This window comes from Motacilla alba, chromosome 1 (genome assembly GCF_015832195.1).
Source record: "Motacilla alba alba isolate MOTALB_02 chromosome 1, Motacilla_alba_V1.0_pri, whole genome shotgun sequence".
Lineage (NCBI taxonomy): Eukaryota > Metazoa > Chordata > Aves > Passeriformes > Motacillidae > Motacilla > Motacilla alba.
In genome coordinates this window covers 100,497,573-100,522,185 of record NC_052016.1, presented here as the reverse complement: position 1 = coordinate 100,522,185, position 24,613 = coordinate 100,497,573, and the positions used below count along the sequence as shown (strand labels likewise).

At 45.9% G+C, this 24,613-nt stretch overlaps 2 protein-coding genes across 2 annotated transcripts; one reads left to right on the top strand and one right to left on the bottom strand.

Moving 5' to 3' along the window:
* Positions 1–571: 571 nt before the first annotated feature.
* Positions 572–14,217, bottom strand: IRS2 (insulin receptor substrate 2). Its single transcript, XM_038137928.1, is given in 4 exon segments — positions 572–8,341; positions 10,330–11,596; positions 11,598–12,542; positions 12,544–14,217. Coding segments are annotated over 4 exon segments (3,630 nt in total). The 5' UTR covers positions 13,840–14,217; the 3' UTR covers positions 572–8,219.
* Positions 14,218–15,808: 1,591 nt separating this feature from the next.
* Positions 15,809–24,195, top strand: LOC119703694. The gene is made up of 4 exons (XM_038143852.1): positions 15,809–15,912; positions 18,546–18,600; positions 19,416–19,795; positions 23,829–24,195. Exons 1-4 carry the CDS (start codon positions 15,809–15,811, stop codon positions 24,091–24,093), a joined length of 804 nt encoding a protein of 267 aa, XP_037999780.1. The 3' UTR covers positions 24,094–24,195.
* The last annotated feature ends 418 nt before the right edge of the window (positions 24,196–24,613 follow it).

Below are 24,613 nucleotides of genomic sequence, written 5' to 3'. Positions count from 1 at the left end.
ATGGCAAGTTAAAGCTTGCCATGTCCATGACTGATGAAGCAGACTCAAGACTTAAGGAGTAATTTCAGACTCTGAAGACTCTCTAAACGACCCCTCACAATGACTCCATCAAAACTGCAGCCTGGCATCCAAACATCCCACACAGCTCATTCACAGCACAGCCCTGCTCTCTCTGCATTCAGGCACACCAGTTCCATGGTGCTCACTCAAGCTGCAAAATCTCAGCTGTTGTTTCGACTTCCTCACTGAGTCAAGTGTACATGTACCAAAATAAATGTCCATCAATTTACTTCCTGAGGGCTGAATCTGACTTCCACTAAAAATCAATAATATTTCACTACTATCAAGTTCTGATCTTGTTTTTTCGGGTTTTTTTTGTTTGTTTTTTTTTTAGTAATAGATACACTATCTCATGTTACCGGATCTTCAGTTTATTGTCCCTTGAATATCCACACCAACAGCAGGGAAGGAGTAGTATCAGGGAAGAGAGGACCTAAACTAGAAATCACTTACAGTGCTGAAGTACATCAGTGCATTTGTAGCTGGAAATCATCCTATTGGCTAACATTCAACATCAAACTATCATAAATTTATTTATTTATTTAGAGCCCACACAATCTATCATTTCTATGAAAATACCTCATTCAAGGTTAAAGTTAAAAGCTCATTTTTACTGAATTTTCATTTGACATTTGAAGATTAAAACAGTACCATATAATAAGTCACCTTTCTGTAGATATCCAAAGAAAACATTGTCCTAGCACTCATTAGAGCATGTTAAGAGTTTCTCTGGTATTTGTGAGAGTAACTGCTAGACTATTAGGACTGTAAAACAGTAAGTACTAACAGTTTTAGGTTTATGGCAAATAATTTCAAGTATTCTATGCATCAGGGTAATACACACACACATATATATATATATGTTTATTTTTAGTGCTTTTCCATATAGTTAATTTTCTATAACTATTGTTAAAGTCATGAGCACTAATTCTGTAACTTCAACATTCATAAAATTATGTAACTTTGTATTGTTAAACAAGACTGACTCCAAATCCAAACATAAATGTTTGAAGTTTTATGATAGATTAAAACTAATTAGTTGTAAACAAATTTTAACTAAATGACTTTTAATAGTTCACAAACAACTTTCATGGCAATCACCAAGACAAATCTTTATAATTTATGTACAGGATTGTTACAATGGAAGTGTAATTTTTCCTTTTTTATGTTAAAGAGATGGTATAATTATAGTTCTACTTCATTAATTTTGGCAGAACTATTTGCTCAGGAATGAAAGCTGTTGTAGAAGATGCAAGTCCAGCCTCCTATAAACTTTACCAATTGTTTATGATGTAAAAATGAATGATGTTACAACACAACTGAGTGCAACTGACTTTCAGGAGAACTCTATCTCCACCTTCCAGTTCCAAATCTCATTATTCCATCACAAGAAGTCTTTTTTAGGTGTAAGTGAAAATTTTTGGTTAGACACATCACCTGATTTTGGTTTGTCTTTCCAAGTAAACTAAAAACAATTTACTGGAATTTATTAAAAAAATCACTACCAGAGGAACTAGCAAAAAAACTACATAAGAAATTCACTCCATAGCTTCTCAGTAATTCTAAGTATGGGAGAGACCACCCCTATTTGAAGCTGTCAATTTGATGATGTAAAAGTTTTGCATTAACTAGAAAACTGGTGAGGTTTGCATCCATTTATCAATTCTACTCTTATTCTTTTAAATAATGCTAAAATTCAACATTACCAGTTATTGCCAGTAAGTTTCTATAGCCTAAATTATCTCTGTCAGAGAAGGCAGACTAAACAAAAAACATTATTGTTTTCTTGTTCTTGAGCAACTATTCAACACCACTGACTTCTACTTAAGAGTTAAGCTTAACCTGGCCCCAAAAGACTGTCTATCTCTTGTTCAATCAATATCATGACTTCTGGTGAGAAAAAGCCTAGATTCAAATCAAAACTAAACCAACCAAAAAAATCACAAACAAGCAAACAAACAAAAAACCCCCCAAAAAAACCCCCACCAACAAACGAACCCAACCCAAAATAGAAAAAAAAGTGTTCATAATTCTGATTCCCTACCTTAACTTGACAATGTCACTCAATTTAATGAGGTAGACATGACTGTCATAAACACTTTTTAAAATAATATACTGCCTCAGTGGATACAATGTGAGAGACTAATCAAAGCCAACCTAGATCTTATTTCATTGACATGATTTTCCCACTGTTACTGGAATGATTTATTGATTTGTCTTTGACTGAAGAGAATCAAAGTCCTCTGCCTCAAGTTGCACTTACAGTGGCGTTCTTAGTCTACTCTAAAGTACCTCCGAAACAGATTTGGAAATTGAAACTCAATAGAACAGTGAGTTTTGTATCACAGCACATATCAAACAAATTTTACTAAAGCATCACTTGGAGAACACTTGGAAAATTCTGCAAAGTGCCCTACTCTTTCTAACAAACTTCTGCTGTTCGTGATTATCAGCAAATTTGCTATTTTTGCATCACCCTAGAGCCCCAGTGCCTCCATTTCTGACCCCTTCAAACAAAAACAAGCTGCTCAACAATGTCTAATCCGTGCGTCATGTAATCCTGCTTAATACCCTACAAACTCTGGGTAATATTTGGGTAGTTTTTAAATTTAGCAAAGAACATCCTGGCCTAGTTCAAAGATACCCTTGCCTTGGGTAGTGTCCCCTAGAAACATCGCCCACACTAGTTCCAAAGAAGAAAAGCAAATGCACACATAGGCATAAGAGAAATGAACAAAAAATTAAAGAAGAGACTGTGGTCTAATGTCATAATGAAAACACAAAACATCACAAATCAAATTATTGAAATAGGAGTGCATTATGCAAACACCAAACACGCCACTCAAACAAAGAGACCTTCTGGCTTTCTAAGAGCGCTCATGGCCCCACGTACCAAGTGTGCCCAGCTCCCTGCCCGCAGCGAGGGCAGCCAGCGCCGCAGAGGACGGCGCGTAGCCCGCGCAACCACACCAGCCTTCTCCCACCAACACCGAGCCACTAACACACGTCACAGCGCTCTGCCAGAGAAACAGAAAATCCCTTCTTTGAGACACCGCTTGCTTTTTGAAGCATGATTATGTTACAAGTGTCTCGGGCTACAAACGCTACCAAAGAGATCTAAACTAAGTTCCACTGTAATTCTTCAGCATACTGTCCTGCCTGTCCTATCTAAGATCTCTCAGACCCTCACTGAAGGACGAATATGTTCCTATTTTGTTTAGGCTGTCAGGCAGACAGTCTCCAATCATTAGCCTCTTGTCAACAGCGATGCTGGGGTAGATTACTTCTGTGTAGTGCTTGTAATGGCAGGTGCATGGCCCTGGGGCTGCCATCTGCCAGGAAGGAAGTGTTCTCCTCTAGGATGCTGAAGAGATTGACAAATAATGTAAACAAAACACTGAATCACTCCTAATCTATGCAATAAAGCTATTACATTACTCTTCTGCAGTGTAGATGTCACCATCAGAGGTGGGGGCTTAGGTTTGCAGCTTGAATTGTTTTTTCCTTATTATTTTTGTGATTGATGTAGTGAGATAAAAAACATAGTCTGTAATAACTTTTATTTAACTGAGATGGCAATTCTGGATTTGAAAATAAACACAAAAACCACCCTAGCATCAAATATATTTATTTTGGAAAGTATCTCCCCACTGTTCATTTGTAGCAAGCCTCTTTCCAGAGAGTATTTGCCTGCACTGTGAGCAAGAACTTGATTTTTTAAAATTACTGTTGTTGATACAGCTATACACTAACTGGGGTCATCATCACTGATAAAAACAATTAAGAATGTTTTGAAGTATTTTTAAAAGCAAAAATAATAATAGAACTCCAAGTATTGTCCTTGGTCTTTTAAATTAATTTCTAAAGGGATTTCTCATAATCAGATTGAAAATCTTTCCTAAACATTCCCAGTTTAGTATCCAGTTTGTCACCTGAGCTACCAAGCAATAGCATAACTCCATGGAAATAAGCAGGCACTCACCTATTCTTCAGGAAAGTTACTCATTACTGTTTAACTGGCTCCACAGAGATTACGACCTACTGGCTGTCTTTGAGCCAGCCTCAAACATAACTAGATGTGTTAGCACTTTAGCACGCCAAGAAATACTTTCAAGTCACCCTCTGTAAAGATGTAAGCAATCTTTGCATCGATTTTTCTGTGGTTTGCATCAGGGTTGTAATACCCAAGTTTTAAAAGCTTGTGTTAACTACAGACACAACCCCACAACTAAGGGATTCATTCTGTATACATGTATTAGTGTGGAAACTGCAAATACAATCTAAACCAGTAATCCTGGCTTCCTCCAAAGCTGACAGAGATGAAGGGGGAAATGCATGCTACTTTATAGCTTGCATTTAAAAGACCATGGGAGTCACCTTTGCTGGTTCTGTTTACTGCTGCTGGTCCTCCAGAGCCCTGACAGACTGACTAATTCAAGAAGCACCATGCTAGATAGCTAAAGGCTGTTGACACAAACACAAGTGTAAAAATAAATAAAAACCACCAAAACAACAACAAAACAAACAAACAAACAAGTTTTCCTTTGAAAACTCTGCTGCAGGAAAGCCAGCATTTTCAACAACCAGCAACAACGGGACTATTGAGCTGAACTTGGCTTCTGAAAGCTGTCACTCTTGACCCCCTACATACATACACACAAAACTTTAAAAACAACTACATGCCAGACAACAGACACAAAGAAAACATATCTGAACTTTGGAGGTCACTACACCATCTTCTGAAAACTCAAGGGATAATACTGATTTCCATGAATACACAGATCACTTCAAAGCAAACATTGTAAGAAACTACAAAAAAACTGAGCGTTGTGAAACTTCAAAATTACACATCCTAATTTAACATATACACTTTAAATTGCTATTACACACTGTGTATCAACTTAATGTTAAAAATTCCACAAAATTTGCTGTATCACGACTAACACAATGAACATAGACACAAAGAACAAAAACATATGGGCAACCAGTATAAAAAGTATACTATATTTCAACAAATTCAGAAGAAAAAAGCCACAGATACAACCGTTTTTTAGATGTTTATTACTTTAAAAAGAAACATATTAATGGTGCTTTTAGAGAAAAACTTACAGACAGAAAATACCTGGATGTAATTATGCTGCCATTTAACTGCTGAATAGGGAGGGAAGTTAGATTCCATACAGTAACTGGCTAAATTTTTCAGTGCTTGCTGTGTTTCAGCTTATAAACCACTTCAGGATTCCAGTGTAATTAACACTATTTAAAAGTAAGAGTAAAGCCAAGTGTAAAGAAACCCATGTTGGTATCTCTTAAAAAAACCCCAAAAAAACCCAACAAAACAAAAACAAACCAACCCCACCATATAAAACATGCCCTAATACTCTTTCTGCTAAAACACTCCTTTATTCTTCCTACTTACAAACGAACATTAGTCTCTGTAGCTATCTTGAAAGAAATCACGTAATCAGAAGCAAACATCAACCTAAGCATTTCCTCTGCCTTGAGCAATGACTGCACTGGTTCATTTTAGAACAAACCCACCATTCAATTTGGTCTATAACAATTTATCTTAAATGACTGAAAGTAACCATAAGCAGTATAGCTAAGCATAATTTAAAGTATAAAGCAAAAAAAAAGTCTAATAGATGTCTTGATATTCTATCCACTTGTAACAAGCTGACACCCATATCATCAACATAATTTGAAGTATTAAAAGCTTCATTTAATCCTAGATAATTTCAGTTTACATTTTGTCTTTCATGAATGGCACTGCTAGGTTCAGACCAAACCATTTTGGTTTGATCACCTGCAAAGTGTCATCTGAAAGACAGTAAGTGAATTTCAAGATGTTTAAAAGAAAACTTCCTATTTTTAATTCTAAGTGTGGGTTAAAAACTCAAGCTATGTAAGTAATTAAAAGCAGTTCAGTTCTTTCTGCTGTTAGTTTGATGTTCTTACAGAACTTAGCAGTAGGAGAAACTACTACAACAGATTTATTCAAAAAAGACTAGAAGATGTCGAGATTTCTAACATAGCATATAGTTCTTTTACCACTTTCAAGAAGTCATTTTCAAATGAGCATTAATTTTGTTAAAGAGAAACATTCTCATGTCACTCTGAGAACCAAAACTTTTTGGCACCTGGCACAGGAAGAGGAGTTCAACAACTTAATAACACAATTCATTGTGTAAAGTAATCCCACAGAAAAAGGAAACAAAGTTTGTCTTCCACAATCTAAAATGCCATTAGAAAGACAGAGAAGGAGATTTCTTATGATAGACTTTTTTATTGTTTAGGTGCAAGCATAAAGCCCTTACAAAACTTAAAGCTAATTGACAAGGCAAGTGCAAGGGGAGGATCATTATTATCAAAAATCACCTTATTACAATTTTAAGCAGATGCATTACAGATGATGACTTCTTCAAACAAATCAAGGCAAAAGAAACTGACAGAGGAGGGAAAGAACCCTCAAGGTTTTTTGCATTATTACATATAGTATCATTTCAATTTTAGAAAACCAGGCCAACTACTAGAAACATGTACAAGTTGAAACTACAGAGCACTCTGTGAATGGAAAAGAAAACAAAATTAAAGATAACCCACTCTGGTGATTTAGATTAAGGAAAATTCCCTATTATACATCCACTAAATTTAATGGTAATCTTAACTAAGAATTCCAGAATTACACACAAAGGGTAAAATCTTAACCCTACTGAGACAGAAACAAAAGTCCTATCTGACTTCAACTTTGACTTCAGAGCTAAGATCCACCATAAAAAGTCACATCATTGTTGACTGTAACCTGTCATAAATAAATTGGAATAAATAATTCACACTTTATGAGAAAAATCAATGTAAACATCTCCAAAAATAATGAAAGCCATTCACAGTCCATGTCTCTAAACAAAAAAAAAGTCATAGTTTAAGAACAAAGGCTAGTTATTAGCAATTAGTAAGTTTTAACCCACCAATAACAGTATTATTTTATTTACATATCAGATGAAGGCAATTGTTTCTCCAACTCCTAAATATTTGCACATTTTTAGAACACAGTAGAACTAAATGAAGCAATAATTTCAAGTAACATTTTAACTGCTCTGTTTTGACAGCAGCTGCGGATGCACTCCTTGCTCTTGTCATGACAGGATAATATGGACAGAGACTTGCAAAAGCAAAGCACTCCCTACAGCAGAGGCAAGTTACCGAGAGCAGAGAAATACACTACACATAGAAGTCAGCCACCTTAAAATTATACAAATAATTTTCCTTAAAGCATTTATCCACATGAAAATGTAACTACTGCTACAGACCTCAAGGAAGAAGTCAAACTGATTTTTAACATGTATTTTGCACAAATCAAAATCCTTAAAGATTAGCTCAATGCATGATTTTTACATGTATTTTGCACAAATCAAAATATTAATTTTCTGAGAAGGTAATTACAAGGAGCTTGTTTGTATACTTTGTATATCTCAAGAGTCTCCTGTTCTAAATATTAAACAGAAATGGATTCTCCATCATTTCAAAATGACTGCACTCTTGAAGTAAAACTTTTCACTTTTCTAATGTAGTTAAAAACAAAGTTTGAAAAAAGTGCAAACTAAACAAACAATGCTGATTATATAAGCTCTCTCTTGTGCAAATCAATAATTTTTACAGAATTATGTTTTCTCAAATCCACCAAAATTACTACTGTTGAAGTAACCTTTTCTAGGCACAAAATACAGTTCTCTTTAAACAGAATATGTTTCTCAGTAAAACAAAATTCTTAGTAGTGTCCCAAATCACAATGTTTGAAACTCAAATCCATCAGCAAAATTCTGGGTGACCTTTTTAAGCACTGGCAGAAGATCTTGCATAAACAAACTTTAGTGTGAAATCCCAATGAAAACCAAAAGGGGAAACTAGGAAATTTGCAGAAGTTTATTATTTGATTAAACTTACACCAATTAAGTCCTTTATGATGTATTTCTCCTTCCCCACGCTGTGACTTTCCCAGATTGGCTGCCACAAGTGCAATTAACCTGATGCCCCGTTTTTGGTACCCAACCCACTGTCGGCTGAGGATGCTGGCTGGTGGTGTGAGGTTCTTCCTTACTACCTTGACCTGACTCTGGTTCCATCCATCCATCCCTGCATCCCGTACCTCTGAGTGGACCCTACAGGCTGGCACCCTTCTCAGGGAAGCGAGGTGCTGGAGAAGACAGCCCACCTCCTACAGATAGGGTCAATCCCAACGAGCCTCCCCGCACCACTCCTCCATGTGATCTGCGTTTAGAAGCTTACGGGAAAGAGGAAAAACAAATACACATGCAGATTAAATATTAAAGCAAAGACAAGCCTATAACCGTCCTTGGACAAACACACGCAGCAGCAGCACTGAGCCCTCTCCGCCGTAAGCCGCGTACCACATTAACACGGTTGCGTTCTCTGCATTATCCTTTTGTTTACAGGATGGGAAGGACAGCGGTCGTTTCCCTCTCCTTATCTGACCGCGCGCCGCTCCCATTCCCGCGTGCCGCCTGCCGCGCTCCCATTCCCGCGCCGGGTTTTCCCGGTAACCGCTGCCCGCCCCCCGCCCCCCTCAGGGTCAGCAGCTCGGGGAATGCTGTGGAAATAGCTCTTTCCCAACACCGGGCTTCATCTGCAATCGGGGCTGTAGGTGGCTCAAGACAAGCTCCTCGTTTCTGCGAAAAATCCGTTTGCAAAGCAAAGCAAAGGGGCGTGATCGTCTGCTGGCGCCCGGGACCGCCATCCCAAGCCGGCAAGGAGAGCGGGGCTGCAGCATCCGCACCGGGCTCGGGCAAGCCGCAAGGATCCTGAAAGCGACCCCAGCAAAACTAAACGCAAGAGAGAAATAAGGCTCGGCCCTCAACCCTTGCAGTCATTCAGAATAAGCCTTCATCTTTTCAAACTCTGACATTGCATTCAACAATCCTCTCGTCTTAATTAGGTTCAAAGCTTGCTCTGCAAACGGTGGGATCTCTCATCTTTTCCATCTTCCTGTACTTCCTATCAAAAGAGAAAATATTTTCTTCTTCAAAATCAACTAGCTACTAAGGAAACACAAGGAAAAAAAAACCCTGCAAGTGGCTCTTACAAGCTTTTGCTGCTCACTTGTTATCAATGCCTCTATCAGCACCGTGAACAGAGAAGCAATACCTACTCTCCTCCAAGCAGCTACTACATGGCTTGTCATTTCACCCAGCTATACCCATAAACACATATTACAGCTACCTATGCATAAGGGTTTGACTACCGTGTCCTGCATAAATCCAAGAGCCAAGAGAATCCTTACAAGTGTCTCATTATTAACTTTTCCTCCTTGATAGACTGGCTGCTCTGCACCCTCCTCAACCAGCTCCCAGTTCTGTACAAACCCTCACTCACTGAGAGAGGGTGGAGTACTATTTCAGGGAAGAAGGAAGGGTATTTGTTTCTTTCCTTTTTTTCCTCAGCATAACCAGCACCTAATTAAAGGAACAGTTACATACTGAAAATCTAATTTCTCTCTCCCCCTAAGTTTCAGATTTCTTCAGTTTGACACCCAACATTTGCAATCCACAAGCCATCAACTGGAACATTGCTACACACCAACACAGGCTGGGCCCTCAAGTGAAATATGCGATACAGCATGCAACAGCTCAAGCATATAGTGACTTCTGGAAAGAATTACCATTTTTAAAATTCACATTCCATGCTCACTATGATTTACTGTTAAACTTTTGCAAGAGATGAGGTATTTCAAAACCATTATATTAAATTTATCCTTCTCAATTTGATATTTCAGACCTTCTCAGCTACAGAGCCAAGGATTGTTTCTGTAATCTTACATCCTCAGTCCAACAATGCTGGTTTTAACTCAGTCATTTTACATTTTTAAGCAGTATTTAGAAGTTGCATTAACATAAACTCTTTAGGTCACATTTTCCAAACACTTTCCAAAAACTTACTTAAGAAAACTCTGAATGCAGCCCAAACATAGAAACTACGTAAACAGCAGCTTCTCGTGGGGTACCCAGAAGTATAAACACAAAATAACGGCAAAGTAGAATTGAAACACGAATAATTATTCCAAAACTACACCTTTTTCCTTATACAAAGAGCCATCAAGTTCCTCCAAGACTGCTTATTGCAGGACATGTAAAAAAGGATAAAGGTGATTTTTAAGTAAGCGAAGAGGGACAGTGCACAACAACTTGCAACCTTGTGATGGTAAACACAAAGCACAAACACACACAGCAGGCACTGTCAGAGGTAGCTACTCACCTTTCACAGCACTGGCTTCTTTCAGGTTGTGAGACAGAAAGTCTATGCTGGCATAGGTGCTCATCTCTACTCCATTGAGGCCCCCATTCAGGAGGTGCCTAGCTTTCAACCTGGATTTGTCACAGTTTGCCAAGGACCCATCCACCACATCAATGGCGATGTAGTTGAGGCCATTCTGGAAGCCAGCCGAGGTCTCCCGGCACATGGGACTGCTACCCTGCTCCTCCTCCAGGCCTTCGCTTTTCCTGAGGGACACATTCTCCACCGAGGCTGAGTTGTGCCGTTTGGGGTTGTGTGCGAAGGAGGGGGACACTGGGGTCACAGTGGTGGTAGAGGAGAAAGTTTCTGAGCTGTGCCTCCTCCGCCCCTGGGGATCTGCCCGGATTACTTTGGCCCCCCGATTCGGGTCTGGGGGAGGGCTGGAGAGAATGAAAGCCTCCACCCCAGAGAGGGTGAGCCTCTTCATGCCAGATGTGGGGCTGGTGACCCGGGCACTTTCTGGTTTTTGAACAATGGGTTGAGGTGGGGTAGTGGCCATGCCAAAGGTCATCTCGGTGTAATCACCGCCATCCGATGGGCTGGACGAACAAGCCATCCCCACAGCCGCCTTCAGGTAGCGCCCATTGGGCTGGCTGGTGCTGGAGGAAGAACCTGGAGAGAGAGCTTCCAAGGAGCCCACTGAGACCGTGCCCGACTGGGAGGGTGACTGTGACCCAAAGTCAATGTTCATGTAGTCAGAGAGAGGGGACCGCCTCTGCCCTGTGCCTGAGCCCAGGGAGGAGGCTGGGCTGTCAGCAGGCAGCGAGGGGGGAGAATAGACGGCAGCATCCCCGAAGTCAATGTTGATGTATTCACCAGGGCTCTTGGGCTCAGGCGGCAGAGGGTGCTCATTCATGCTGGGCAGCATCGTCCGCAAGGTCTCCAAAGAGAGGCGGCTGGGCCGGGCCACCCGCGGGCACCGCTGGCTAAGAAAGCTCTCGGTCCGGCTGTGCCGCAGGGGGGAAGGCACCGTGTGGCTGGAGGGGGCGAAGGTGCCCGCAGGCAACTGGCTCGCTCCACACACCGCCTCCTCCGGGATCATCCTCCCGGGGGAGTTCATGAAGACATACTGGTCGCTGTCCTTTGCCAAGCCCTGGCTCTTGTAGGAGCGGGGTAAGGAGCTGTATGAATAGCAGCTGGGCTTTGGGGGCTCACTGGACCCACGCCCTGAAGGGGCAAAAAAGAAGTCCGGGGGGGGTGAGGGAGGGAGCTTGGGGCCCATTCTGGGGGTCCCGAGGGGACATACTGATATAGTCGCCGTTACTCAGCCTTCCATCTGAGCTCTCCACGGACAACTTGGAGCCGCACCACATCCGCATGTACCCGCTATCGTCAGGGGAGCTCTCCCCAGGCGAGCTGGTCTTGTAGCTGCTCCCGTTCCCCGGGGACCCGCTACCCACCCCTGCCCGGGGCTGCAGGATCTGCTTGGGGGCAGACACGCTGGTGGGGCTCATGGGCATGTAATCATCGCTTCCCCGGCTTCCCTGCCCTAAGGCTGCGGCCACACCGGGGGTCATGGGCATGTAGCCGTCATCATCTCCCCCTCCTCCCCCCACTGCCGGCGGGCCCAGATTGGTGCTGCTGCTGCCGGAGCTGCGGTGAGAACCGATCTCGATGTCCCCGTAGTCCTCCGGGTAGGGGGTGTAGGTCACTTTGGGGGAAGCCCCGGCTGGGCAGGAGGAGAAGAGGCGGCCGGCGCTGCCAGCGAAGGTGGCGCGCATCAGCGTGTACTCGTCGAGGGAGGCGGAGGAAACCTGCGGCGCGGCGGGTCGCTGCCGGCACGGCGTGGTCAGGGAGTAGGTCCGCTTCCGATGGCACCTGTCGCTGGCAGCGTCGGGGCAGGGCCGGTAGCAGAGGCGGCCGCTCGGGGGCCGCTCCATCGCCATGTAGCCGTAGAGGTCGGTGCCGCCCCCCGGGTCCCGCACTGGGGGGGTCTCGGCCACCGACTCGGGGGTGTTGCTGCGGTTGCTGGCAGTGGAGGAGGAGGAGAAAGGCCGGAGGTCGCCGCCTGGGCTGGAGCCGTACTCGTCGAAGGACATAAAGCCGGCGTCGCTGGGGGAGCCGGACACGGAGGCGCTGCCGCTGGACGGGCGCTGCGGGTGATGCGGGTGGGCAGGCTCGGAGCCGAGGCCGCTACTGGAGGACAGGCTGATGGGGCTGGTGGCGGAGGGGGGGCGAGTGGGAGGCGGGCATGGACATGGAACGGCTGCTCTGCAGCCCGCCGCCGCCGGCCAGCACCGGGAGCAGCTTCCCTGCCTGTCGCCCTCCGCCGCCGCCGCTGAGCGTGTGCGAGCGGCTCAGGGGGGTCCGCACAGGGCCCGGGCTCATGGGGCTGCCGGCCGCAGAGCCCACCCGGCAGCCGTCGCCCTCGCTGGCAGTTCTCACCCGGCACGGCGTGCACTTGGTGCTGGCGCCGGCGGCGAGGCTGTCGGTGCGGGAACGGCGGAGGAGGCCGGTCTGGCTGGGAGGCAGGTTGACCAGGTGGTGGTGCCGGCGACCGGGCACGGTGATGGGATGGGTGGCGGAGACGCCGCTGCCGCCGGGCCCGCCGGCCCCCCCGGAGGAAGAGGAGGAGGAGGACTGGCTCTTGCTACGGGGCCGGAACTCGGACAGCTCCTTCAGCGCCTTCATGGCCTCCAGGATGGTCTCGTGGATGTTCTGGGCCACCACCGAGTCGTCCGCTTGCATCCAGAGCTCGCCGGGGCCGGTGGCGGCCGAGCGCCCCACCTCGATGAAGAAGAAGCTGTCGGAGTGGCCGCAGCGGCGGATGTTCATCAGCTGCAGCGTGACCGAGGGCAGCTCGCAGTTGAGGCGCACGAACCCAATGGTGCGGGCCGAGAGGCAGAGCCGGTGGACGCCGGTGAGGTTTTTACTCTGACCCAAGCCCTTGGGCTTCAGCGTCACCTGCCAGACCTCTCGGTAGGCAGCGGTGGCCGGCGCGATCAGCCCGTAGTTAAGGTCTTCGCCGGCCGCGGCCAGGGAGGCGGCGGCCGCGCCGCAGGAGGCGGAGAAGGGGGAGGCGAGGTGGCGGTAGGGGGACCCCTGGCAGGCCGCCTTGCCCTCGTTGAGCAGGTCGGTGAGAGCCCTGTACCAGCCCTCCTGCTCCTGCTCGTTCTCGGCCGCGACAGCGAAGTACTCGTCCTTGGTGTAGAGGGCGATGAGGTACTTGTGCTTGGCGTCCGCTCGCTTGTTGATGTTGAGGCAGGAGTCCAGGGCGATCACCCGCTTGGGCGCCCCAGACTTGTTCCTCCATTTCTTCTCGCTCTCGTAGTACTCCAGCCGGGCACCCCCCGCCTCCTCCCCACCGCCGCCGGGGCCGCGCAGCACGAAGAAGCGCTTGTGGCCGTGCTTCTGCTTGCGCAGGTACCCGCACTTCCTGACGCCCTGGTTGTTGTTGTTGTTGTTGTTCAGGTTGGGGCCGGGCGGGGAGCTCAGGGGGGGCAGCAGCCCCAGCACAGCCGGGCTCGCCATCCCCAGCCCCGCGGCGGGAGCGCCGCCCGGCTCCTCTCGCTGCTGTCGCCGGCGCTGAGCGGATCCGGAGCCCGAGCGCCGCGGCGAAAAAAAAATTTAAAAAAAGAAAGAAAAAAAGGAAGGACGGAGGGAAGCAGGCAAAATAAAGTTATTCCTTCGTAGAAGAGCGCAGTGCTCGGAGCCGCAGCGGGATCCTCCGCTGTCAACCTCTAGGCAGCGGGTGCTGCTGGCGGCCGCCCGGCGTCCTCCCTGGCTCGAGTACCGGCGACGCCGCTAAGGCTCCCCGACCGCCGCTGCTGCTGCTGGTGCCGCTGGTGCTGCCAGCGCCGGCGGGAGTTTCGCCGTAAGTAACACATCGCGCACCGAGTGCCCCAACTAAAGAGCAAAACAACACGTGACCGCCGCCTCACCGAGGCTCACACACCGAGACGGGGCGGGGCGCCGCCGCCGCCGGCACCGCCCCGCATTGGCCGCCGGGCAGCGCGAAGGACGGCTGCGGCCCTCAATGGGGCGGCGGGGCGGGCTCTCGGCAGCGAGGCGGCGCGACGCCGTTGGACGGCGGGAGCCTCGCCCCCCGCCCCCTTCCCGCCCCTCCGCGTTCCGCCCACAGCCTCCGGCCCCCCTCGGGCGCACTGCAACCCGTCGCTGTCGCCGCTGCCCTCGGCGTACACAGCGCGGAACGTGCCGGGGACGCGGGCGCGGCGGGGAGACCCGGCACATCCGGCGAGCCCCGGTGCCGGCCCTCGCCATCTCTCGGGACACGGCGGGGCGCCGGCGGAGCTCGCCGAGGCCATATCAGGTGCTGCGGACCCGCCGGGCGGAGCTTCCGGCCGTGCGTGAGCGCCGGGCGCCCCCCGCACGCCCCCGCACACACGCGCGTGTGCGTCAGCCCGGCCCGCACGCGCGCGGCGGCTCCGCGCGCCCCTGCGCCCGGTGTGTCACAGCGCCCACGCCGCGCGCGGCCGCCCCCGCGCCCCGCCCGCAGCGCCCGCTCCCCGCGCGCCGGGGAAACGCCACCCAGGGAGGGCCGGGGGGCAGCGGCTGCCGCTGTTAGTCCTGTTCATTAAACGGCGCTCCTTTATCCGGGCGCTTCGCTTTAGTGGAGAATAAGGGCAGCGTCCGCATTTCCTCTGAAAACGATCCCGGCCCCGTTGGGGGATCGCGGCGCGGCGATTACGGAACAAGCGGCGGCGGGGGCAAAGCGGCCCCAGCGCCCCCCGCCTCTCCGGGGCTCCCCGCTCCCCCCGCCGCCGCCGCTCCCGCTCCCTCGCCGGGCGCGCGGGGCTCCGCGGGGCGGGGAACGACGGGGGCGGGGGGGGGAGCGAGGTGCCGCGCTTGTTTACAGGGGAGCCGCACGCTCGTCACCGGGCGGGCCGCGCCCGCGGATCAATGAGCGCCTTTCTCTCCCTCCACCGGAGGGAGGTGAACGGCGAGGCGGGGCGGAGGGGCCCCGGCCGGGGTGGGCGGCAGGAGGGGCGGGGGTCTGTCCAGCCCGCATTTCCCTGTGTGAGGCGGGAGCGGGGGAAGGAAGGGGGAACGCAGGGGCCCAGGAGGGGGCTGCAGGGCGGGCATGCCGGGCTCTCGCCCCCCGATGAGGGCGGTCGCGGCGCGTCACCAAGCGCGCAGAGTAGTGCGGGGAGGACAGCGATAGTAGAAGTCGAGGGATGAAGGGAATAAGCTGTACTGACACCGTCCAGCCTGTTCCTAACCGCAGCCGCATCTCCGCCGCCCGGGAGCGGCTGGGGAAGCCTCCCTTTGCACATGCCCGGGAAGAAAAGTGAGGCTGGGGTCACGCAAACATCCATCCGTGTTTTCCCGTCTCTCCCTGGAGTGCCTTCGGACGCGCTTTAATTTGTCGGCCTGCGCCGAAGCTGAAACAGCCAAGTTTGCGAGTAAAGACGAGGGGGGGAAACCCCCACAAAAACAACACCACAAACAAACAAGCGAGGGAAAAAAACAGAGGAAAGTGATGCGGCGCTTCCAGCTGCCGCCGTGCGGGGCCGTGGCCGAGCTCTCCCCGTGCTCCCGACGGGAAGGCGGCGGGGCCGTCCGCAGCCCGCATATACCGCTGTTGTAGCTCAGCTCCCTCCTGCACGAAATTCTCCGCGGTTTGGGTCATGATAACTCATTTAGAAATTAATGGCTGTAACAGAGGGGAGAGAAGTGTGATTGGAAAGGATTTCACTGTAAATACCAGTATGCTGCAGCAAAGCATCTTATGAAGGAAGACCTGTCCCATTTTACGGGAAAATAATAACATTAACATTAACTAGTACTTACCGGGGTTTATTACATTTAGGGGGGGTTCAACGGAGTTAGAGGAGTAATTTGAGATCAGAGGCACGAACCTCTCTGCAGAAGCAAGAAAAGAGTGTAAACCTTACGCAAGGTACCTGAGACCTCTGTGTACCTGTGTGATTCTTCACAGAAAATAATGCTGACAATCTCTACTGTCCTGGCAATGTGCTTTGATTTCTCTAGCTGGAAAAATGCATAGAATTGGTAATTGTAAACTTAGATTATTCTAATGATTTTATAACAAATCTCAGTGAGGACAGCTTCATATGAAAACTCAGGAATAGCTGATTTTCTAGCTATGACTGTAGCAGGCCAAACTATCTCCTACATCCACACTACCAAAGGCATAAGGAAGTTAGTTAACTAGCTAAAAGTTTCTTGCCACTGGATGGGTGATCTGGGCCTATAAACTCAAACTTTTTTTCTGCAAACCCCTTGGGAATTTGAAAATATTTTCCCCAGACATTTATGAAATATATTGGTGACCTTGAGCAAGCATTCTTAGGTCTGAAATGTCAAAAAGATAAATATTATTTCATCTGCTCAACACTGTCATATATGTTATTCTTGACCATGTGGGTAATACAGATTAAATATAGTGGCTATAGCAGCACAGCTTTGTTTGCAAACAATTTCTGTGACAAAGATGTTAGGATAGACTAGAATCCAGTTTATAGTTTTTATTTCTATTGGCATTGATATATATTTAGCAGCTTATTTTTAGCAGTGGTTGATTCATAACAAGCATTATTTTTCCATAGTTATGTTTGGGGTTTTGTTTGGTTTTTTTTACTGCATAACAGGTACCGAACACAAAAAGTGGGACCCAGGCATTTGTAGAATTCAGGTTTAAAAGTAAATTATTTCATGACCAACACTCTGGAGTGAATGGTCTTAGTTTACATAGAGGATCTGACTTATTCAAAGTTTTCTCTGAACTCCTCTGAATTGTTTTTCAACACTGTATCCCTTCTGAAAAAATTTCACAGTCATTTCAACATAATTACAGGACATTTAATTACATTAAATGCACTAATACCACTTGTCCATCCCACCTTTCAGCTAAAATTCAGTGGTCCTACAGGCTGGCATGTCTTATGATTTAGCTATTCCTGTGCTTTGTGTAGGAATGTTTGCTTTAATTTCTGAAATAACTGGGGTTTCAGAGATACAGAGGGCCATGAATGGGATGGTTAAGCACAACACATGCACCCTTTTTCCACCAAACAACTTCAGGCACAACATAGGGGTGACAGAATGTAATGCAACAGATTTGTCAGAGGATGTTTGCATAAGTCATCTCTATAGAACAATTTCATAATGAAAGAAAAAATGATCCTGTTTTGCCCTCCCATTCATTTTCTTCTGTCATATTACTCTACCCCAACTCTATTTCACCACATCACCTTTCAGTCTGAGATCTTGACTGGGAATGCTTTGCTAATATTAAAGTACACCAACCAAATAGTTCTAATATTAGCATCTTTCCTGCCTGCTAAACTATGCTTTTGCCAGCATACCAGGCTTCAGCCAGGTCCTTTTTCCTCCAAGAAAAATAAACTGTGTTGGGTAATGGTCAGATTTATGAAAATATACTATCTGTGTGAGGGGCATTTGCCATCAGTTATGTCAGTCATAAAATGTTACCTCTGTCCATCCTAAAATGGCAGAGACATGCCTAGAAAATTACAGACCTTGCTTTTGGCAATGAAATTTAGATACAGCAAATACAGTTTTGTCAGCACAGAGCCCTACTGATGCACATTTCCATGCTTCAAGTACTTGGGGTTCCTTAGCTGTATTGAAAAAAAAAAAAAAAAAAAAAAAGTTGTGATCATTTAATTTATGTGTAAGTGTGTTTAAACTTCATGTTTTCATTACTGAGCTATATGGATGGATGCTAAACTGCTAAACACTGGCCAACAGCACTGTTTTGCAAGCAATGAACTTCTAAGCAATCAATGAATTTTGCTTGGGAAGGCTGTTTGTCTGAATAAAGTTAAATGATTGAATTTATTACTTCTAGGGGCATGCAACTGCTTTTAGTTACATCTGGAAGCTTGATTCTACAAACCCAGCACATACAGGGTCCAGTTGGGGTTTTTTGTTTGTTCCCTGCCCCTCCGCCCTCCACCTCCATTAGTGGGATTAAAGCATGAGGCCCTGTAAATATGTAGCTATATTTAAATACTACCCAAAGTCACAGTTACTCAAAAGACACTTTCTGAAAGACTGGATGCATGAGTAGGTTGAATTTCAAAATTTGTGACATCCTTTAAAATAAGTTTTTCCTTTGCTCTTATTCTAAATGTAATTTTGAAATATCTTTCAATGTCAGGCTAAAGAGTAACAGTTGAAAGGGATGTGTTTGATGTTTGGCTTGGCTGTTGCCTTCTACCTGTTGCCAGGTTCACAGAGCTGATGGTAGTGAAGCCATGGGAAAAAGAGAAAGAGAAAGATTATGTGCGTCAGCAACATTTTCTTATACTATTAAGAGTACAGTTATCTGTTCCAACAAAACAGAGTGATTTATATTTTGATGTCCTTGAACTTCTACATAAACAGGTGAAGTGAGTTTATTCCCTGGTACATTTATTTGCATATTCCTGATACAGTGTCATTCTGGTTATACATTTCATAACCTGAGTGTAAGAGGACATGAACTCCAATGAACTTGTTTCTCTCTAACCTTTCTCAACTCCTTAGAGCGCTAATGTACCATGACTGTACTACTGACTGAGAAGTCTGTGTTATTTGGGAGGAAGGACAGGTCATCTTTCCAGATAGTTTTACAAAAGACTTTGTTGATACTACTAATTTAGTAACTCCTAACAGCAGGTTTTATTCCTTTATATCAAGACTAATGCTAAATGATGCAGTTGTCCTTACCCTTAAATAGGGGCTGTCAATTTTTTTTTTGACCCCTGGTCCTGTGTAAACAGCTATGGGTGGTTTTGTACAAAAGGGAAAGATACTCAAAAATCACAGACCCTAAAAATACTTTTCTAAAGTAAAGGTTATTTGCTTCAGTGAATATAGCACCCACAGTTTTCCAGATAATTCCAGGTTAAATAAATAAGGGTTACAGTTATGCAGCTTTGTGCATATTCAGTAATTCTTGAAGCAAATAGTACTTAATTATTTGAAATATACACAGAAATAATGTTGCTATCACTACCTTGTACATTCTTATATGGAGGGGGGATTAAGCTGAGGAGCATGCCTTATTTGCAGGGGTTTTTGTTTGTTTGTTTGTTTGTTTGTTTTCTTTTTACTAGGACTTGGGTATTTTTATCCATTTGGATCATTTCTTCCTCAAATTTATATCTCAAGTGGCAGATTCAGAGCCCCGGCGTCCCCAGGCAGGCGGATTCGCTGCTGGTGTTTGTGGTGTTTGGGCAAAGCCCTGCGCAAGCTCCCGGGGTCTGAACAAGCAGACAGCTCTTCTTCCTGTGACAGGTGAACCCGCAAAAGGCCGGTTCGGGACCAGGTCTTGCTGCAGCAGCGTGTCCCCGGGTCGGGCGGCGCTCGGGCTGCCAGCCGGGGCCCGGCGGGGGCTCCTCGGGCCGGCCCCGGCCCCTCCCGCCCGGCTCCGCCGGTCCCGCCGCCGGTGCGGGGGCTGCGCGTCCGGCTCCTCCCGCGGAAATCGCCGCTTTTGGTAAAGCTCCCGCGGCGAGCCGGGGGAAGGGCTGGGGGCGTGCGGGGGGTGTGGATCAGCTCCTGCCCCGCTCCCGCCCCTCCGCTGCCGGTGCGAAAATTACGCACTGGGGGCTGATATGCGTCAGCGCTTCGCAATCACCAGGATTTTCTTCCTGGAACATCTATTTTTGTTGGTTGCGGGTTTTATTTTGGTTCGGGTTTGGTTTGCGTTTTTTGTGGGTTTTTTTATTTTTTTTTCCCTTGATGTGTGTGCGTGGTGGGCGGCGATGGAGGAGCCGCAGGGCCGCGGAGCAGCCTCGGGCCGCCCCCGCCCGGCGCTGGGGCTGCCCCCCCTGGCGGCACCGCGGGGGCACCGCGGGCGCTCCGGAGCAGCGACGCGCGGGCAGCCAGACGCGTTCGGTTGCTGTTGTTGATGGTGTGTTGGTTTCTGTTCGTTCGGATATCCCCCACACCCCCGGGAGAAGTGCTTTCATTCCTACTGGATTGATCACTGATTTAAAAAATATTGTTATTTAAAAAAAATGCCTGATAGGATATAACCAGTTCTCTCCTAGGGGAAAAAACAAAGTGTTCATGAAGGAACAGAGACAAATATTTATTAAGCAGTAATTGAAGTCAATACCCCTCTTGCCTCTGAGAACATCGAGCCCTTTTTGCTGGTTTGTTTTTTTTTTTTTTTTTTTTTTAGAGATTTTGTAATGTACTTTTCTGACCTGTATAGATAGTCAAGATCTACGGTCCTTTAGGGTGTTTTTCTCTCCAAGATGAGAATGGATGATAGAATTCAATATTTCTTTGATGCAATATTTACTGAAAATTTGCAAAGCCTCGTTTGCCCAAAAACCACAGGACTTGAACAGAAGAGGGCTTGTTTGTTTTCTGCTTTTTCAATTCTGTTTCTTACTAGTAGTATTCTGTTTGAAAATCTATTTGTTTACTTTTTTTCCCTAGGCAGGTTACTCTAGCCACATTTTTTGTTCTTTTCTGAATGCTCTTGAAGGCTGTTCCCCAGCAAAATCATTCCAGTCATTCAGCTTTCCCCTCTGCCTTACAATTCACTTGGCTGTTTGCATCTGGCCTTTGCATCTGCTTTAGGTAGTAGCTTTTTTTCCTCCAGCCTTTAAAAAAAAAAAAACAAACTTCTGAAGGTAGCCTAACTTCCTCCATCATTCATCTTGACATTAGGATAATTTTCCTAACAGCAGGGGTAATGCAATTCTGGAGTAGACTGTCAAGGGATTTTTATAGAGTCCCTATCACTAGAGCATTTTAAGCTGCTCAAATATTGCTCAGGAATGACACAAGTACAGTTGTCCTGACTCAGGGCAGTGTGATAGTCTAGATGATCTCATGTTTACTTCCAGTCCTATTTTGTTGGATTTCTGTGATATTTATACCTATAAATAGCTCCAGGATTACTACTGTTGAAAGAGAAAAGAACAATCTTCACTTTCTTTCTCTCTCTCTCTCTCTTGTTTTATTTTCTTTTTCTATCTGATAATTTAACTGTGCAAAATAAAGAGTGTAAAACTGTGATTATGAATCATCTCTTAGTGTTGGGGATATACTTTTGGTGCAATTCTTAGTTGTGCAGGACATTAGCTGATCTCATTTGTGCATGCACGAGACCACCGGGAATATGGAGAGACATTTGGGGAAATAGAGACACTGCAGAGGAAAATCTTGCCTGCTTTTCTGAGTGTACCCCTTCAGTGGAAGTTTTATGTGAATAAGGTGAGGAAGGCTTGCCCTCAGAGTAGGCTGACTGCTTTCAAGGAAAATTACCATCTATCTGCTTTATTTAGGCAGCGTCTGGGAAACTCACAGGAGCCTCAGGCTTCCATTGTGTTAGGCACTGTGTAGATGGGTAATTAATGGTGGGCCTCTTTCTGTTTTGTTTAATGTACATATTGTACATATGCAGTGACTTGAGGAATATTGCCAGTGTGGGGAGGCAAATGCAATTCTGCAGTCCTGTGAACGCTGTTCCTGACTGACAAGCGGCAGCTCCCGCTCCCCCATTTCCTAACAAATGGACACTGCAGGCACGCTCGGCATGTAAAGAACTGAAAAGTGTTAGCCTTCCATATTTTGATGGGCTTATATGCATGGGGGAAGTACATAGGCCACACATGTCCTGAGGGAAGAGGTGGAGGATCTTTTACAAATTAATTTTTGGAAACACATCTTTTCAGGTATGGAGATTAAGTGCAACTATTAATTTCAGGAAAGTTAAGCATCACAACAAGATGAGTACAAAACTCTTGGCACCAGGAATACATGCACTTTCATGAGCCTGTAAGAGAGGTTGCCCTCCTCCCAGTTCTTGGGCATAAGGGCTCAAACACCCCACCCATGCTAGAGACTCTCTCATGGATTGTGGGGCAAAAGAAGGAGGAGGCGGCATGTCCAAGATACTTGTTGTATCAAGCATTACCATGGTTGGAGGCAATCTGCATGTCTGATTATAATAACTTGATTAAAAAATTGCTGTCAAGTAAATTCCACAAAAAGGAAAAAAGAAAAGATTCTTGCCTGTTCTGCTGAGTGCTCATGGATGCAAAATGAAATGGTCACTTAATGTTTTTTAAATTTCAAATTCATGTAAATGTGACATGTTCACTACTAAAGTGTGAGACCACAAAATTAAATACAAGTGAAGAGTGTGCTTCCAGTTAAACTGCTGATTAAGCAAAGGAACAGCATATGTAACAAAAGAGAATGAGGTAATCATGGCACATGAACATGTTTTTAATTTCATCTCTTGCATTTAATCATACAATAAGGGAATGCTTCTGGGTGCCTTGCTTCATTCCTACACACTTCTTTTTTGAGAGACTCTTCAACTTGTAAAAACTCTCGAGGTTACAGAAGTAGATTTTTTAAAGATGAATGACATCCAAATTAGATGATGAATAGATAGAAAGATCAATGTCCAAAGGTGGACATGGCAAGAGCTGCTGTCGCCTCTTGAATGCAGCTGGTATGGAAGTGGATCAGTGAGCTGAGATTCAGTTCACTGCCTTGCAGTGACCAAACCAAAGCAAGCCCTTTCTTCAGCTGTGGCGTTGTGTAAGGACCTGAAAGATACCTTAGAAATGAAGCTTCCTAGGGGTATCTTTTTCTTATACCTTTTAGGGAGCTGAAGGACCTTGCATTTCTGGTACAAAGTGTTCTGAGTTTGTTTGCTAACAAAAACCTCTGTCCCAACTAAATTCAACCTTGTGAGAGATCCCTGGGCTGCGCTGCAGTTTGGCCTTTGGGTTACCCTTGCCAGCATTTATTTACAGAAGTCTCCTCTGCAACTATTTCCTGAGAAGGTGTCCTTCTTTGTAATAAAATAACATTTTTGCTTTGTTTAGGAATGGATAAACACAACCACTGTTCTAAAAATGTAACTATCACACTGGTATAAGTTAAACAGATAAAATTTATAGCTTGTGGAAATATAAGATGGTTTTAAAGTCAGTAGTTGGCTGTAAAGTTGTTAATTGAACTTTTGCTGAAAATGCCTGTGGGGAAGTGATCTTGTTATTCTTGCAGAAGAATCCAGTTTAAAACGAACAATTGTTTATATTTAAAGAAATACTTACAAGGTAAAATTCACAGCCCCCAAAACATTCACACTTTGAGACATCCTTACATTATCAATCTTTTAGGCAGGTAATACTGAAATAATCTTACTACACCATTTAATGACTTGTTGATTTAGTTTTTTGTTTGTTTTTTTTTTTTTTTTTAATTTCAGATTGAAAAAAAAATTGCAGGTTTTTGTGTTTCTGACTTTTGAAGGCTCTCTTTAGTAAATTAATTTTTATTGTCTTTTTCCAAGTGCAGGTTCAACTTTGTAACCACACTGCACACACAAATCAAATTGATACACTACTGTAAACATTGCCTCCACTTGGATTTTAATATTCGGAAAAATGTGAAAATCTTACAAACCAGTCACTGACTCACAGAATCACAATGTGAGTAAGGTTGGAAGGGATCACTTGAAGTTACCTACACCAATCTACCCGTTCAAACAGGGTACCCTGGAGGATGCTGCTCAAGATTGTGTCCAGATGTCTCATGAATATCTGCTGGAAAGGAGACTCCACAATCTCTCTCGGCAACCTGTTCCAGTACTTTGTGATCTGCACAGTAAAGAAGTTCTTGCCTATCTTCATGTGGAACTTCCTGTGTTTCAGGATTCCTGTGTTCCAGTTCCCTCTGAATTGTTTCAGCAAGACTGAGGAGCGCACATCAATTGACCAGGCTCCCTTCTATTTGAAAATGACCTCACCGAACTGACAATATTTTGTCTCAAGTTCATTAGTTTCATTAAATTAATTCCTGTCCCTCATTTTAAACTTTAAGTGCTGAATGGATGTCCTAGTTTTTCTTGCAGGTGCTGGTAAAGGGGCAGAGCTAGGCTGCTGTTCTATACCATGTGCATCCTCTCTGCACATGGTATAGAACCATGGAGAGTGGCTTTCAGGGGAAGAAAAGGGGAGCACACTCTGGAAGTGGGGCCATTTTGTTCCCTTTCTTCCTGGGGAAGTTGCCAGGACCAGCCCTGCAGACTTTGTCCCTCTCTTGTTGCCGCCCATCCCTTCCTATCCCTCAGGAAGAATGCAACTCCAGGTGGCAAACACAGCTGAGCCCAGCAGAGCACACAGGCTGTGGTGCTGGTGTGGGAAGCAGCCACAGGAACAGAGCAGTGGACGTGAGCCATGCCTGAGCTGAGCCTGGGCTGAGCCTGAGCTGAGCCCAAGCCCAGCCGATCCCAAGCCGAGTGGTGAGGAGCCGAGCTGAAGACTGCCAAACACAA